The sequence below is a fragment of the Antedon mediterranea genome, chromosome 6 (genome assembly GCF_964355755.1).
Source record: "Antedon mediterranea chromosome 6, ecAntMedi1.1, whole genome shotgun sequence".
Lineage (NCBI taxonomy): Eukaryota > Metazoa > Echinodermata > Crinoidea > Comatulida > Antedonidae > Antedon > Antedon mediterranea.
Genome location: NC_092675.1, coordinates 1366196 through 1384330, shown reverse-complemented (window position 1 = coordinate 1384330; position 18135 = coordinate 1366196). Strand labels below are relative to the sequence as shown.

Sequence of the window (18135 nt, the reverse complement as noted above, 5' to 3'; positions counted from 1 at the left end):
TTCCGCAAGAGACAGTCCTACATACACATTTTCTCTGCCCACACACAGTGTAGTACAAATAATCTAATGCAAAAATCGATCTTATTTGAGATTAATAAGTAATTTTTCAGTTGGGGCTAATCCTGGTATACAAAATGGAAGACGATGCTCCTGTTATTTATGGACTTGAATTTCAGGTAATTCCCAATGGATAAGTTTTTAGCTAGGCTAGGCCTATATATCATGTGTGTAGAGGCTGAATCGACTGTTGTCATCGGCGATTCTTACCGTAGTTGGCCCATGCTAAGTAGGCCTCGGGCAGAAACAAATTAAAATCAGTTAAAATATTGTTTTTCATTTGTCACAATGCGTCAACAACAACAAAACATCATTAATCTGAGAGGCAGGTCTTCAGTTTCGGAATGAACATAGGGCCTACTTATTACTACCAGTATTTTGACAGTTTTTTACATTAAAAAAATGTAGGCCCGGCCTAGGCCTATTATATAAAATTTAAAATTAAATATCACAATAACATTTAATTTAATACAATGTGAGCATGTACTTGTTTGATTACATTTCATTTTATATCATAAAACCCGACCGGTCTATACTATTACTAGGGTCTACCAGGTGAAGATTAGTATGACCCAATAATAAAAGCTTATTATTTTATTTAAATTATTATTAATCATCATTGTTCTCATACATAGGCCAGAGCATTAACGGCTCAAGTAGCAGAATCTGAAGCCATCCGATTTCTAGTAGGAACTCAGTCCCTGAAATTTGATAATCAGGTAGGTACTGTAAATAAAATATATTTTTATGATATTCTCAAAAGGTGGTTATGTATTAATAAACTAGCTATTATGTACCTCTGGATATGTGGAACAATCAATCTGTTTTCTTCCAAATACCCCCCATCTATTTAAATTGTTGAGATTAGGTTTAGGTGGGTTGAATCGATGTACTTGTCTTTTTAGGTTCATCTTTTAGATTTTGATGAAGAAAACAACCAACTAAATAAGACGGTGTACTTGCACAAAGAAGGTGAAATATGGCACATCGCATCGAATCCTGCAAACAAGGACATCCTGGCAACATGTTATAATAAAAGTAAAACTTTTCTCAAGTTGTTATTCTTTTATTAAAAAACAATATATTGTAGTAATGTTATTTCCAGATTGTGTGTAACCTTTTAATACAGGCTCTCTCTGCTGACTATTATGGTAGCCCCTGCATCTAGTATCTGCCTCAGACTACTAAGCTATCGGCATACTGTATGCCTCTCCTCTGGTTAAGGTAGGCACTGGACAAGAGAAGCCATTGGCCAATGTTGGGAAAAAAAACCCCAAAAATATAATGTTTTCAATTATCTTTTTAAACAGCTGTAGATAACAAAACAGAGAGATTGACCTCATTGTGGAGGATACCTAGTGAAGATGATGTGCTGGACAGTGGAGCTGAAGACCATGGTGACTCAAGCTCAAGCCCACCTACTTTAGAGCTTCTTTGTAATCTGGATAGTGCAAATTTTGGTAATATAGTCTGGTAAGTTTAGAAGACATACACACACTAAAGCTCTGTCTACACTATCAAACCAAACTTTATGTGACAAAAAAATGTGATGTTTGCCATATATGGACATTATGTCATACCCTTACTATATTTGGTCACATCACTACCCATACACATAAATGTAATAGACAAACATTCTTTTGATAACTTAATTTGTTCAAATTGTTTAAACCGTGTGGATTGCCACATGTTGTTTTTGTGTACAGTATTAATGTTATAATTATAAAAAAAGATAATGCTACATTTTTATTTATATGGGAGGCATAGTTACAATTTAAAAGATATGACATAATATTAGCATCACTGTGCTGTTAATAAGTTATTTGCTCTGTGGTATAAAAGCAGTATTTGAAAAATACTAAAAAGGTGTAAATATTATTTTTAGCACAATGTGGGAGCCTCAAGCAGATGGGACTAAAATGTTAACATTATCAGAAAATAATATTCTTGAATGGGACTTGCAAGCTAGCTCATCTCAAGCTAGGGTATGTATTTTATTCTCTTTTACTGCAAACAAAATAATTACTAATACAAAATTAATTTTGATTTTAAAAGGCCTGTTTCGACTGGCAAGGATAAAAGGCTTTAAAAATGTACCAGAACTAATGTAATTTGCCTTCAACTGAACAAAAGGGAGTTTTGAATTGCAACGACCTTGGACCTAGTTATGTCATGTTAATTCATTATGTGTATGCGATGCTATTGGTATGTGCTTCCTCACGTGACACAGACGACAGACACAAAAGCACAATATACGTAGGTCGTTACAAACTGGAAGTTTATATGGGTATTGATAATGATGTCATTCCATAACAAACACTACCTCGTTGTTTATAAACAACCAGAGTTGATCTGTTGGAAACAGTCTTTTTAGGGATTGTCAGTAGAAACCGGCTCTGTACACCTTCTTCAATTACAATCACATTCACTCATTTTTTTTAGATCAGTAACTCTGCCACATTAGAGGTTAAAGGTCATCCAAAGTTCACCTGTGGAAGTTGGAATCCTCATCATAACAATGTTCAAATAGCAACAGCAAATGACACTACAATCAGAGGATGGGATCTTAGAACAATGCAGTATGTATTTTGTTTTTGTCAAATTTTGGTTGAATTTAGCCATATATTATGTTATTTTAATAAGCATGTTTTTTGTGTTTTTTTCTATGGAAGTCATTAACTTTATTAAAACTACAAAATGGCCTATTCAAAGTCTAATTGATTTAATCTTCAATTTTCATGTTTTTTGGGGGATAGTACATCTGTATTGTTACTTTCTTCATTAATGAAATATTTCTATAAAAATGTTTCTCTTTTCTAGGGAAGTGTACACTATTGAGAATGCACACAGTCAGCTTGTACGTGATGTAGACTTTAATCCTAATAAACAGTATTACCTGGCAAGTTGTGGTGATGATTGTAAAGTTCAGTTCTGGGACACAAGGAATACTAGTGAATCTGTTAAGACTCTCACCGATCATTCTCATTGGTTAGTGATGTGATTTACCATTAATTTATGAAATTGTCATTTCCTTCACAATTGTATTATCATAGTTTTCATTTAATTGTGTACTCATCATCAGGCATCTTTCAGTAAAAATAGACTATGGAGACAACATTGAAGAGAATTTCATCAGTTATCCAGTGAGTCTGTGTGAGTTGCAGTGGCTGATCTAGATTTTTGTTTCAGAAACCTCATTTTCCATACGATATCTTTCTTTGCTGTGCACAAGTCCTGCCACTTATCATAACTCATCATGAGGGCCCCTTGATTGTCAGCATACGCTGTTTAGGGTCACCTAATGTGGTTAAATAAAAAAAATTCTATAAAGCTTCAAATTGTTGTCACACCAATTATATTTTGTGTTTTATATATTTACTATATTCAGGGTGTGGAGTGTACGATACAATCATTTCCATGATCAGTTGGTGCTGACGTCCAGTAGCGATAGTAGAGTTACTCTTAACAATGTCTCATCAATCTCGTCTGAACCATTTGGTCATCATGAAGAAGATGATGATGATAGTGATATAGAAGACAGCAACAGGTATTGATATCAAATATTATACATAAAATAATAATTAATTTTTGTCTATTATGTTTGTTTGTTACTTATTATGTTTGTAAACATCAAGATTTCATGTCATTTATTCGTCTAAAAAAACAAGGACAGTACAAATGTACAATAAAAAAGAAACATTCCAAAAGTGACCAAAATCATACATTACAGCACGTCATTATTACAACAGACAATTATAAAACGTTTTAATATAATTAATAAATTTATTTACAGATGAAAAAAAAATAATATAAGAAAATATTAAAATAAGAATACAGATAAAGTTGTTACTTACTTAAACCCAGGTTGTAAACAATATATAGATTTCCTTTGGCCCTGGTTGTATTTCAAACACTGCCCTCAGTTTTGGGTGTATGTGTACACATATATATCCATCTGCACTATCACATGTGATGTATGGACATATTGATGTCATTTCACTACCATATTTACAAAGCTTTACAAACACATGTGAAAATATGAGATCAGATCAGAAAATATAAATTTCTGTCTACACTATCAAATTAGTTTGACAAAAAAAGTGTGATGTTCCCAAATATGGTAGTGATATGAAATCATCATGATTGTCCATATATGGGCACATCACATTTGTTTGTCACATAAAGTTTGATAGTGTAGACAGAGCTTAAGAATGTCTGTAAACAAATAAAAAACATAATAAATTCTCCCTTTTTTTAAATTTAGGAAACCATTAGAACCGGTCCAAGATGATATTATTTCAACTTATGAAGAGCATGAAGACAGTGTGTACGCTGCAGAATGGTCAACAGCTGACCCATGGTTGTTTGCGTCACTTAGCTTTGATGGACGTCTTGTCATCAACAGAGTTCCAAGGGCTGAGAAATATAGGATTCTATTATGATCAGTGTAAATACTCATGTACAGTCATTTTCCAAAAAATTATCAAATATTTATGCTCTCAATGAGTCCATCGTTCATAAAAGTACTGAAGCCTCCTATGTTTTCTTAGGCCTCTGTTCGAATCCCATCAGAGGTCTTTTTTTTAAATTTCTGATTGACCGTATGATATATGGTTTTAATAAACTGCTGTATTTACTTGAAATGGGGAATAACAGTGATACTTACGTGCAATATAAGTAATACGTCTTTGAATTCATAATACTCACAGAAGTATTGGTATACATTTATGTAATTGTTTCTGATAGTTCATAGTAATTATGTATCAGGTGGCTTAACAACACATTTTGAGAAATGTATTACATGGTGGACAAAAGCGCCAAATTTGGTATGAAGCCTTATTGGGACCTACCAATTGATGTTTGCCTAGGAGCCACTGTGGTCGTATTTTTATTTTTTAAGATGGCGGCAAAAATCCAAAATGGCCGCCACTAAATTGGTAAATCATATTTAATAGCACATAGGCAAATAAAATTGCAAAACTTGTATATTCTGTATATTTGATTAAAATCATGTGGTAAAGGTATTTTGTTTTTATGTTTAATTTAAATTGGGGTTTTTCTCTTATGGTAGGTAGGTTTGCATGTTTTCTGCACTGAAATCCCAATGATATGCCTCCTAATTGTTTATTTGTGCTCCCGTTGTGGCTATCAGGTAAGAATTACTATCCATTTAAATGTCTGCCAACGTTTAGGTCATTCTAGATTTATTATAGAAATAAACCAAACAATAGTGTAATCTATCTACAGTATTAGATGACCAATATAGCAAGTATTGCATTGTTTACTTCATTCATTTTATGACTCATGTTGACTGTTGTAAAATGAATGTAATTCATTCCAAATTAAACAAATTGTATCCAGTCTATACAACCGGCGCCCGAGTTATTGTGATACGGTTATGTGGCCCTAGGTTATTGTGTACATATAGACATTAATAGCATAGCATATCGATAAGGTTTTCACACGATTTATTCTGTTCTAAATATTTATTGATGTGTTATTTAGAAGTTCAGTTTTTATACCTGTATGCTGTATCTACAGTAGAGATAATTGTATTTGTATTATAGGCAAACTCCCAAATACAATGTCTAATTAATATGACAATGAAAAAAAAGATACAATAATTTATTACATGTAACTCTGTATCACGGTACTTTTCTAAAGCGCTGTCTACACTATCAAACTTTATGTAACAACAAAAATGTGATGTGGCCATATATGGGCACGATGCTGTCATATCACTACCATATTTGGGCACATCACTAGTTTGATAGTGTAGACAGAGCTTTAGATACTGAACAAGTTATATCGTTATTGAAAATCGCATGGAATAGCACTTGTCTGTCGAGTTTGTGTTGAAATGTATACTGTACATAGACATCAGTGTTATATATATACCGGTTTTAGTAATGCAGAGGTTTACGTTGTGTCAAGTAAACAGTTTTAAAACATCTTCAATCAACACCGATTTGACACAATATAGTAAAGCGCTTTCTACACTAACAAACTTTATGTGACAATATGTGATGTGCCCATAATGGACATACCATATTTGGGCATATCACTAGTCTGATAGTGTAGACAGAGCTTTACTAGTTCCAGCGTTACGTTGTCAAATTTTGTTTTTTGTTGTTTGCCATCTGTCTAAACCACTTTTTCCAAATAAATAAGGTCGCTTCAAGCTAAGCCGCGGGCTTTATTTTATCACATAAAGCAGTCCTTTTTTAAAATATGCCGACTGGAAGTTGTCTATAGAAATCCTTTGAAAATATTTATTTAACAAATCTGTGTTTAGTTTTACGATGATGTTAACCACCATATTAGCAAGATTGCAAAATCTTTTCTACTTCAACATAGACGATTGGCGATTCTTCTAATAATTATGCCTGTAGGTATATTTAAATAGTAAATATTACTAAATGTTCAATCTGTTCTTTAAATCTGTTCTTTCAATCTGTTTTTTCAATGTTTTCCATTTGAAGAGATTAAAATACCTTGTTGGTTTTCCTTTATATTTTAATTTTGAAAAGAAAGAAACGTACAGTAATAACATTTAGTCTATATTTTCGTTATTTATTGTCAAAGTTCCCCATCAAATCTATATTGATTAAAAGTCTGTGTGTCTATACAGTTAATAAAAAATGTAAGTCCTGTTTCTTATTCCAAAAGCAAAACTACTGAATGTCGTCATTTTTTTCCATAAATGGCACGGTAACCGTATAAACGATATTCAACTTAGAGGAAGGTCTCTTAATGGCCGTACACATTTACACCGTAGTTTTAGTCGAAAAGTAGGCTAATGACCAACCTGCAAATATCTAGGCTTAAGGTAAATTACCACAGACGAGTGGTAACGGTAAGCGTAAAACCGAGGAGCTTGTCCAACGTATGGATCAGTATCTATCCTGTTGTGTTGTAAATGGTCATAAGGAATAACATAGTTTCTATATTTTTACTACCGCTCGTCTGTGTAAATTGGCCTTTACTCTATCAACCCATATAATTGGCTAGTTGATGTTTGACTAGCTGAATTTCGGTCTCACAAAATGTCAATTTCTGTCGACCTCATCACTGAATTATAACTACATTACTGTGATATACTTTGAGAAAGAAAACAATGTATTCATATTGATACTTAATAACCGTCATCTTATAAATAATTTAAATTAAAAATTACAATGAATACCAGAATATTCTAAATGATACCATAGCTTATGGGAATTAAGACTGTATTTAGGCCTACTCAAAGTAATCGATTTGGTAGGCCTATGACTCGCAACCCTGCCTCTCTCCTTACTGCTTTTGAACATTCTAAATATCGCCACACGAGCGAGATATATACAGTGCATATTTTCTCGTTTGACAAACATTTAGTATTTATATATAAGTTGAAAAAAATGTTTCAAACCACAGTACTGTTACAATGGACTCGTTGTTAATTTCCTAACAATATCTACATTTACATACTAATTACAAACATCAATCGAATCAAATGGCATTTCTCTATTCTAAAGTTCAGATCTCCGAAAACAAACTATCCAACTAACGTATTATTAAAACCGACACGTGAAGCATATTTTCCACAATGCGAATATATTCATGCGAATTGAGCATTCCTGAGTTCTGATTGGTTGGGCAATTTATTGCGTCACAAAAAGTACATGAATACGCATTGGTCAATGCTTTCGATTCGCGCGAGAATAAATTTGTCTAGTTGAAACAGATTTAAATATGCATTGCGAACTATGCAAGCTATTTTTAGTTTCGTTAATTATACATTATGTTTAAATTGGTTTCTCTGCTTGACGATGAAGTTCAGGAAATCTCGCGGGTGAATGTACAATAATTAGTTTTAACATTAGACCTAGAACTCATTGTTTTGCTTAGCTATTCGCAACATGCTATGCTGTTTTAGTTCAAATGCTTTTTGCAGGCAATGTCTAATACACGTAATTACCGTCATTTCTATTTTTATCTGAATTCACATAATCCCGCATGTATATTTCGTGTAGACGTCTTGATGGCAAATTTCAGACGACAACTATTTTCATCAAAGTTTCATTTTAGGACATCTTAATTCAAACATAAATATATATATATATAATAACATTCTGTCCATAAACTAGCCAATTCCATTTTTGTTTTTTTTTTCTTAAGTGGCCAATTCGTGTTAAACACTATCATTATTAAATTAGTTTATTTAGTAAATACTTTCATCAATAATCAATCAATAGTAAACTTCGTTAATTTGATCACTCATAATGAAGTTATATAAATTAATATAATTTACCAACTATTTTTGCTATTCCGCTATGTTATAAATACCTGTACCCGATACAGCTGCGCTAGCTGCTTGGCTTTAATATTCACTTATTTAAAGTATCCATTTTATAACTTAACATAAAAAAAATCTTCTTTTTTGTTTTGTACATTGAACTACTTAAACGTTAACATGTATACACATTCGTCAAAGTAGTCCACATTCCATTCCTGTTGCCATTTGGTCATTGCATCTCTTCTCTTTAGATCTTCAACATTGCATTTTTCCTCTGGAAAAACAAAAACAAAATAAGATTTCAAATCAATAATTTAAAAAAAGTAAAAACAAGGTAACAGTATCTTTTGGTAATGGTGGAACGGGGTTTTGTCAGTGCGGCGCTGTGCATGTCAGGGTAATGTGGTGTTCAGCCAATAAAATAACAGTTTTGTAGTCATGTTATTCTATACAGATGGACAATACCAGACGATCCAGTAACTATAATGTCAGATAGACACCACGAATTTCTCCAAATAGTGGCAAGTTCGGAGTTTGTTGCAAACAAAGAATTGGTCAAGTTTCTAATGTAGACTAAAGCCTCGTCTACATTTGTAAATTTTACCAGACTTGCAGTTTGAATGCAAGTTTGATAACGTTTCCGAGCTTGGCCTAGTCTACACTAGAAAACTTGATACAACTTGTTTGCAAACTGCTTGTGCTGCAAACTAAAGTTTACTAGTGTAAATTATTTGTTTCGCTGAGTTCATAAAAGAATATTTCTGCAGTTTGTCAGCAAATTTTGGAAACTTTAGTAGAAAGGTTTAAAGATAATGATATTGTATATTTACCAAATAGTTTGTGAATGTCTTCTTTTAAAAAGTTATTTGGTGGCCCGGCAAACTTTTTGTGGTCTACTTCAAATACATCCAATAAGTAACGACCATCCTCTTCTAATAAATCCAAAATTACGTCATGATATCTAAAATAGAAATAGTATAACTTGTTTTTGTGCAAATAAATAAACAATAATGTTTAGGCTGTAAGCTTTCCTAACCCGCTTCTATAGAACTAGGATTAGTACCCGACGTGTACCTGCTGATTAACAGATTTCAACTATATAGATTGTAATTTTTTATTTAGACATATCAAATAAAATTATCAGTAAAAAGTCACATATTGTAACGTGTGTTGAAAAGCTGACTTTGTACGCATGCGTTGACGCTACTATTGATTAAATATCGTAACCACATTAACATACAGGACAGTCCAACATTTAAACGTACCTATTGCGGTCTGACGGGTTGATGGCAGCTAATGATCCACGGTCCCAGATACAATCAAATTTACCTCCAGTTGTTGCTGAATTTATCTTAAAGAAGTCACATGTGTAGATGCAAATGTCGTCTTTGACGCCCTAATTTAAAAGTAATCAGAGTTTTATACTGTAGTATTAATATTTATATTATGGGTTGTAATCTAGATGTCAACAACTTTAGTTCAACTAGTAGGCCCTATACCAGTTAATCTTAGATAGACTCTAGAGAAGATAGACAAGAGCCCATTGTCACAATTTACCATAAATTTATCTAGTTATAAATTAGAAACTTGCATATATATCTTGATTCTTGGTACTGCATAGTTTTTCCAGTATCATAGATAATTCAGAAATACAGTGTAATTTATGTATCATATGTGACACCTGATTATAACATAAAGCTCTGTCTATACTATAAAACTTTGTGACAAAATTGTTCCCACATGATGATGTAATTTCACTACCATATATGGGCATATCACTACCATATTTGGCCACATCACATTTTTTTTATCAAACTAGTATGATAGTGTAGACAGAGCTTTAGCCTAACCATAACCGTAACCGCACCACTTGTGATACATTATGTGAGACATTGTATTACATAATTGCTTATGATACTGGAAAGTTGATGGCATAATGTGGAGATACAGTAGAGTTTGAAGCAATAGATGAATCAGCATTAGGTTATTAGTCAGTGGAAATTTACAATAAACCGAACTCCATGCACCAGTGCCTCTAATAAATGCATCAGGATTATAAAGTAAATGAGATAATGATAACAACATATGTAGCTTGATAGGACTATTTGAAGAAAATAATTTCAAAATGTGTAGGTGTTAGCTAGGATTGATAATAGAGGGTCAAATTAAAAAGGTGGTCATCATCTGTGGTTTTGAATGGTCACTTAATAAGGAGGATGGATGTCAATGGATTTTCCATACTGGTATAATACAGGAGATTAATTTGCTAAGTTGATTGTTCCTCTATGCGATTATTGTAGTTATGACTTCATTAAAATTTACTGTACTGTTTGTTTTATATCGTTTAATTTGATTATCATTCAATATAAAAGTATGATGTTTAATTTAGCTGAAGCATGGGTTATATCTTTAGAACCGTTTTGGTCGTTGCATAAAGACAGAACAACCTACCTTGTATAATTTGCCATTTGTGATATTTGGAATTTCTTCTACTGTGTATTCAATGTCTTGTTCCCTAAAGAATTGCTGTACTCCAAGTTCTACTAGTTCACATCCTACGACAGAATGACCCTTATCTAATAACCTTTAATAAATAATTGTATACATAAAATTAGTTTTGCATAATGGTTTTCATTATCTCAGAGTGAATTGAAGATTCTGGTAATTGTACCACAAAGTAAAAGTATTTAATTGTAGGCGTTTCACTAGAAAAATCAGTATTGTTGAACGACTATAAAAGGCTCACTCACTCCAGCATGGTAATGATCATTTATATTTATAGAAAGTTAACTTTTAAAGTTAATATTTCTTTGTATTAAATGCTAAACAAGTCGCATTGTTTTTAGTTGATGCTGACTTCTGATATAATATATTGTTGCTTTTGTATTTTACCCCTTGGTGCCGTACTGTTTGTTTTTTACCCCTTGGTGCCGTACTGTTTGTTTTTTACCCCTTGGTGCCGTACTGTTTGTTTTTTACCCCTTGGTGCCGTACTGTTTGTTTTTTACCCCTTGGTGCCGTACTGTTTGTTTTTTACCCCTTGGTGCCGTACTGTTTGTTTTTTACCCCTTGGTGCCGTACTGTTTGTTTTTTACCCCTTGGTGCCGTACTGTTTGTTTTTTACCCCTTGGTGCCGTACTGTTTGTATTTTACCCCTTGGTGCCGTACTGTTTGTTTTTTACCCCTTGGTGCCGTACTGTTTGTTTTTTACCCCTTGGTGCCGTACTGTTTGTTTTTTACCCCTTGGTGCCGTACTGTTTGTTTTTTACCCCTTGGTGCCGTACTGTTTGTATTTTAACCACTTTATTATATTGTTAATGTTTTATATACGTGACAAGCAAAACAATTTTCGAGGCAAAGTGCTTGACGGAATAAATAAATTGAATTGAAGTAATATATATTAGAAGTCATGGGAAAGGTATTTCGTCGAGTCACAATGAAAATTACTATAACTTATCAATAGATTGTTAACTATAATGTTTAATTATGGACTAGAATAAGTTGAATGCAATATAATTTTCATTCCCACAGACCAATAAAAACCAATAAAATGTCTGGTTTTGGTTCACTTACCATTTCATGTCCACTGATTTTCCACAAAGCGGAACAAAAAATCTACACTTGGTTTTGTTATTCAGCATTGCGTCATAATAACTCAGAAGTATGCTGTAATTATCAAACAAGACAGGATATTGTAAATAGGTTATTTATAAAAACAAGTAGATATGCTATTGTAAATATCATTTATGGAAAAACAGTACTGTAGGCCTATATAGAACTATAAATATAATAATCTTGTGCTTATCACTAAAATAGTGTATTTGTATATACTGATGATGTTTTGAAATTACAAGTAAGATGATGTTTTGAAATTTCAATAAATAAACTCAACAGTTCTTTTCACAACTAATATACGTGGTGTACCGCAAACTTTATATCAACAAGTAATATTTCGTAAACGAGGGCTTTCGATTTTCGATTTTGTCGTTGATTGTCGCCTGAATCCAATCCGACAAAACTTCGTGAGTCGAAGAATGAAGCGACTATGAAATTTGGACTGGACCGTTTTAAAGGTGTTTACCACCTGTTGGTCCTGATTCTTCACTAACAGAGTTATGAGAAGTTGAATTAAAAAAAAAGAGGATGATAAAAATGGCTGTAGATTTGAAGTGATTTTCCGATAAATACAAATGAAATACGTGGTCTAAGGAATAAAGTGTACGTTTTTTACTGGCATTATTTTGAATTTATTACATAAATATACTTACTCGTGGTATACTTCTTTATGGAATTTTGTTTGTTGGTTATCCCATCGTTTCTTCCAATCACCATTACTCATAAATCCGTCCGAATCATCCCCGAATTGATTTTTCTTCAGCAAAACGCACTCTTTTTCGCCATTAGTTTTATGTCCGTTTTCAGATGGCTTTTTACTGATTGCATATTTCTCCTCCATCTTTCTTCGCTTCGCGTTGTTCGACATTGTTTTACTTGGGTCTACAGCATTCCTTATAACTGCAGTGCTCATACTGTACTGTCGGCTGTATCTGGTATGTTCAAACTGGCTCCTAGAATTACAAACAAACGACAAATCTGTTTTAAAATCACAATTTCACTACGCTCTTATACTACACGAACCTGCTGAATAATAAACCTGCGGCTATTATGCTACCTTGAGTTGGGTTCATTTGGATAAGATTGTAAAAAATACAGCTTTAGTAATCTTTTGAATTAGAAAGAACACTTGTAATTGTTTGAGTTTGACGCGATTGAATAGCACGCAGATGAAGCTTATCCCACTAAAACCAATAGAATTTGACATTATTGTCCGTCGACTTTCAAATCCGTGTGAATGGTTACAGTTTGTGTCAATTGTCATTGTGATGTTTCTGGAAATCGTGCACCCACAACTTTTAAAAAATACTAATGTATATTTTCAACTTTGGCACATTAACATACGTATCTGTATCATTAAAGTGCAGTATTCGTTAATAGAAATATCTTCCTTTATAAACCATCTTGGTATGTAGGTCTAAATCTTGATTTCCACTTGGAACCAACGTAACAGTGACGTAGGCGCACGCGCAACGACACGTTCGGAAGGTGCGCTTACGTCCTTGCGTTGTCCAAGTGGGAGCCAAGCTTAATACTGAGTCAGATTGCCTAGTTCAATCAAACTTATACCTAGCCTATATAATAACACCCTATTTATTTCTATCTTTGATAGCTCATCAAGATAGCAACATAGTAAGGCATAAGCCTGAAAATGAAGATAAATACAATTTAATTTAGGAGACCTTATAGATTGTTGAGGAGTTGGATAGCCGAGTGGTTAGGACACTTGACTGTCGTACAGATAGACCCGGGTTCAATGCCCGACAACTCCCAATCCACTCAGCTGTAAAATGAGTACCTGGTTGAAAATACTAGGGAGAAAAAAGGCGGCGTGGAAAGGAACTGGCCACCCTACCACATAATGCCGAGGCTTAGTACAATGAGCTCCTAACAGCTCATTCCCCTACGTTCAGAGAACACGGGACTCACCCCTATAGATTGTTATTATACATTGTATGTGTTTATTATGAATGAATTACCGGAATTTTACTCCATGGTTTAAGAAACACTAAAAGTGAATTCTAAAAACGTCTACATACGGTACTTAAATACAATTGTAGTGAGGATACAGATTTGTGTAAGATTAAAATATTTAATTATTGTTACAGTCATCGTAATGACGAAATCATATTTAAAAAAAACCCAAGACAGCTTTTGTAGCCATTGTAGTTTTACAATTGTTAATTTCTATTAAAAACTTGAAATCTTGCCTAACATTTTAATCTAAAGTTGAATGAACGCTCATAAGTTACTCAATCACATGTCATAAATATTTTAATTTTCTAATATGAAAAGTAACGTTATGTAGAAGCAGTGAGTTAACACAGTAAGTAGGCCTATAATGTATATATAATTATATATTATTTTCGGGTGAAACTTTATAAGTGCTTATATATAACTAGATTAAATTGTTTATTATATATTATGTAATTATCAACTGATCAATCGCAATAGACAGTTCGGATGAGCCGTGATTGGTCAATTAATTTGCGTTGCGCTTTGCGTCCTTGCGTTGCGTCTCTAGTGTGAACCGAGCTTAAGGGTTTACACTCAGTTGCGAGGTACGGTCTCTAGTGTGAACCGAGCTTAAGGGTTTACACTCAGTTGCGAGGTATATAAAACGAATATAAATAATAATTATAAATAATAATAATAATTCCCTAACCACTTGGATCCGTACCAGCAAACTATGTGTGTATGAACTTTACATTTTAACCATTACATTGTTACTAAATGAATCGATCGCCTATCTAATATAACTGCTGTGTGTTTCCATTCATACTTCATGATGTTAGCGAGTCAATGTACTTTATCAACATATCCCACATATCTCTTAAACAATCACTTCCGGCTATGCGTACATTTTGATGACTGTGTATGACCCCAGCTTTTAAAAAGCACGTAACTTTAATTTCTTATCAAACAAATTCACTTTTATTAGGAAGGGCAACATGAGTGTGAGGCACCGATAAATAATTGAAAATAAAGATCTGCAAAATCACCTTTTCTAAAAAAAAAAAAATACATGCCTAATAGAGGCGCGGTATATCTGCAAACCTTGTCAAAGAAAATCAATTTAAGGATTGAGTTATAAAAAAAATAAATGTTTTGTTTTGTGTAGGCTAAATTGAACAACAGAAATTAAAATGATGCATTAGGCCTAGATTATGTTACTTGCTTTTGTTGTGTGAACTGTGAAAACTGACTTTTATTCGGGCGAACGTTTGACAATAGTTGAAAAATATTAGGTGTACCACAGGTATGCATTAAGGGCGTTATCAATGCTGACCCTGTTTTTTAATGTAAAATTTGTTTAATATCTATCAACCATGACCAAAAAAAACCCCCGGATACTGATTAAAGTATTGAGCGTTTTGATTGGTTAAAATGATCGGTTTGCTATGTTTTTGATTGGCACAACTGATGATTCAAATCAATATTTCTAAGAATTGGAAACAACCAACGGAATTCTAATTATGTTACAGAAAAGCTGGCTCCTTTATCGTGACTTGCGTTGCAATTTATTTTATATTTGAGGAATTTCCCATGACACCCTATTGTGATTTTTATTTTTAATGTATGCATGTTATTATTATGTTGATAATGTTTGTAATGCTTGCTATCATGTCAGGGAAGTAGGCCTAATGAACCGATTTGTAACCAGACGAGTTTCCATATCATGTCTTATTAACGTTAGACTGCTAATCATAATATACAGTACATAGATTCAAGATTCATTTTATTACTGGTGTCGTCCAAAAAGAAAATCCGTTGGTAGATTCGAAATGATATTTTAAAAGAGTAATAGGATACCGTATTGGAACATTTGATCTTCTGAAGAGCCGCTGACACGAACTCTTTATCTAACAAAATCTTTGCCAAGAAGTATCAAAGTAAACGATTAAAAAAAGTAACACTTGTTTTGTAAAAAAAAATCAATGTGTTCCACAAAAAATACCGAGTTGACTCATGCGCACAATGTCATAATCGTCATCGGTTGAAAGCGTTCTCCGTGTCTCTCTTTCGTGCACCACTGACGTTACATCGTGTATTTAAATATTACATATGACGTAATGAATGTGTTGGTCTATCTTCGTTGAATATAAGCAAAAAGAACGATATTTTTGGGACACGGTAACCGGTTACAAAGACATGTTAAATTAAGGGTGAAGATTCTCTTTTGCTGCTGGCAATGTATGACGTTGGACATAGTTGAACATGACGGATTGGTTACCTAGATAGTTATGTAAAGTATTACATAATGATTGTTTTCCTTTCGTATACACAGTAAATAGAACATCCTTCACAGTTTTAGTGAAAAGAGTTAAATCAACAATAAAGGTACTAAGTCTATACTATATTGGAGAGTTTTCACTAGACTATTAGCAGATTGACGGCTATAAGTATGTAACGAGCCACTGCATCATGTATCATTAAGGATGTCCTCAATCCTCAAAATACAAATGATGTTTATACAAACATGTTTAAATGCCCGGTACTACAGGACTCTTGATGATCGTCCATTATCGTCATAACTTTCACATTCAAAGAAAAAATAAATCATGTATTATTATACATGTTGCTAACATAGGCTATTTACAAAAGCTCCTATTTAAAAATGAATGTCACTTAAATATGTATTGACCTAAGTGAAATGCTTAGTATTTAAAGGATACACTTAAGTGTGATTGGTGAATACGTCTACAGATACCATATGCAAATTTAAAAATTACAAATTTGATTTTGTTTATTTGGCTAGTCTATCGTCTGTTCGGGCATTTTGCCAAGTTTCTCAGACATATTGATAGTCTGTAAATGTCTGTTAATATTTGTTAATGTAATATAACTGTTTAATGTAAATTTATTCTTTTTCTGTTATTAAATAGTGAAATTTATTTTATTTAATTTAAATATGCTTATGCAAGGTCCCTATTATTGTTAAACAATCCATCCATTTTAGTCTCATTTTGTTTTCTTCTTGTTTTCTGACAATTGATTCCTACATAATGATGTCAACTTTATTGTTGACAGTGATATTTGCATAAGTTAATTAGTATTATAAGTTCCCAATATATAAAGTGAAATACAAAAAACAAATGAGGTAGGCTTAGTCTAACGCTACATCTGTAGATATAGGAATAGTGGGTATTTTATTTTTAGTGATTTTACAATTATGAATAAAAAATAGGCCTACTTGATTATATTGACAGAAATATCTACTAAATAACTATATCAACAATAACAATATCATATTATTTAAACGCCATTCGAATCTCAAGCCTAAGCGAAAAATGCGATATATGAAGTTAGAGATTAGGAACACCATATAATAAGGTACTCCATAATAATGGACAAAACTTACCAGGTATCCTTGTTAAACTTTCCTATCTTGGATATGACTGTAGACTTAAATTGGCAAAGATGTATTACTCGAATGAGGCCTTGCACACGACTGAACGCTAATTGCAATGTACCGGTTTTAAGGTGATAACATATATACGCATGGTGGTTTACTCTAGTGCTCTCTAGACATAACTATTTTCAGACGAGGAAACAGTACTTCCGTTAGTCCTTTCGGTCGAATTCGGAAAACTTCAGGTGAATCACTGCGTATGGGGAGGCGTTAGAGTGGAACAACAGTCACCTTGAGTTGATCTGTGTTTGATAGTGATACATTTCCAGGTACTATCTTCCACCCCCATGAAAGCCTTCAGTATATAATTCTGTGGTAACTGTTAAATTTCAATCATGATTATATTTAAATTATATCGTATGAAATGACTCCTGTGGTTTAAAACAATAACCCAACATTTTGTGGTAAAAAAAAATGCATTGTTATTTATAGCTGTGATCGTTTATTTGTAACTTATAAAGTATATTTTTACCTTTTGAATAAATGTAAACAGATGATTGTTTTACTATTTTCATATCAGTTTAACTTCATTAAATAATTTTAACCACATTTTTTTCTGTTTAAAGAAGGGTTATAAGCCTTGTCTACACTATCAAACTTTATGTGACAAAAAATGTGATGTGCCCATATATGGACATGATGATGTCATATCACTACAATATTTGAGAATATCACTACCATATTTGGGCACATCACACGTTTTTTTTGTCAAAGTAGTTTGATAGTGTAGACAGGGCTTTTATAGGCCTAACAACTATTGCTAAGTTTCGGGGTG

The 18135-nt window shown here is 32.9% G+C and overlaps 2 protein-coding genes across 4 annotated transcripts; one reads left to right on the top strand and one right to left on the bottom strand.

Annotated features, from left to right (window-relative positions):
• The first annotated feature begins 40 nt into the window (after window positions 1-40).
• Window positions 41-6535, top strand: LOC140052735 (EARP and GARP complex-interacting protein 1-like). Of its 3 annotated transcripts, none has more exons than XM_072098434.1 (10): window positions 41-176; window positions 693-776; window positions 963-1095; window positions 1368-1530; window positions 1943-2042; window positions 2500-2636; window positions 2878-3045; window positions 3446-3604; window positions 4322-4504; window positions 5133-6535. In XM_072098434.1, exons 1-9 carry the CDS (start codon window positions 135-137, stop codon window positions 4497-4499), a joined length of 1164 nt encoding a protein of 387 aa, XP_071954535.1. In that variant the 5' UTR covers window positions 41-134; the 3' UTR covers window positions 4500-4504; window positions 5133-6535. The 3 variants fall into 3 exon arrangements, with proteins under 3 accessions (XP_071954535.1, XP_071954534.1, XP_071954533.1); XM_072098433.1 differs by having other exon boundaries at window positions 5129-6535; XM_072098432.1 differs by lacking the exon at window positions 5133-6535 and having other exon boundaries at window positions 4322-5081.
• Window positions 6536-6609: 74 nt separating this feature from the next.
• On the bottom strand, window positions 6610-17457 carry LOC140052737 (probable thiopurine S-methyltransferase). Its single transcript, XM_072098435.1, has 7 exons — window positions 17310-17457; window positions 12601-12900; window positions 11906-11998; window positions 10784-10916; window positions 9598-9728; window positions 9163-9293; window positions 6610-8606 (listed from the first exon to the last, which is right to left on the bottom strand). The coding sequence occupies exons 2-7, from the start codon at window positions 12858-12860 to the stop codon at window positions 8494-8496; spliced, it is 861 nt and encodes a 286-aa protein (XP_071954536.1). The 5' UTR covers window positions 12861-12900; window positions 17310-17457; the 3' UTR covers window positions 6610-8493.
• Between the last annotated feature and the right edge of the window lie 678 nt (window positions 17458-18135).

Excerpts from the sequence above, each read along its gene's own strand:
- LOC140052735 (XM_072098434.1), top strand. The coding sequence starts at position 135 with ATGGAAGACGATGCTCCTGTTATTTATGGACTTGAATTTCAG. Across the intron at positions 2,637-2,877 it reads TGGGATCTTAGAACAATGCA|GGAAGTGTACACTATTGAGA; the intron begins GTATGTATTTTG and ends TCTCTTTTCTAG. Across the intron at positions 3,046-3,445 it reads CTCACCGATCATTCTCATTG|GGTGTGGAGTGTACGATACA; the intron begins GTTAGTGATGTG and ends TACTATATTCAG.
- LOC140052737 (XM_072098435.1), bottom strand. The coding sequence starts at position 12,860 with ATGAGCACTGCAGTTATAAGGAATGCTGTAGACCCAAGTAAAACAATG. Across the intron at positions 9,729-10,783 it reads CAAATGGCAAATTATACAAG|GGCGTCAAAGACGACATTTG; the intron begins GTAGGTTGTTCT and ends CTTTTAAATTAG. Across the intron at positions 8,607-9,162 it reads AGACATTCACAAACTATTTG|AGGAAAAATGCAATGTTGAA; the intron begins GTAAATATACAA and ends TTGTTTTTCCAG.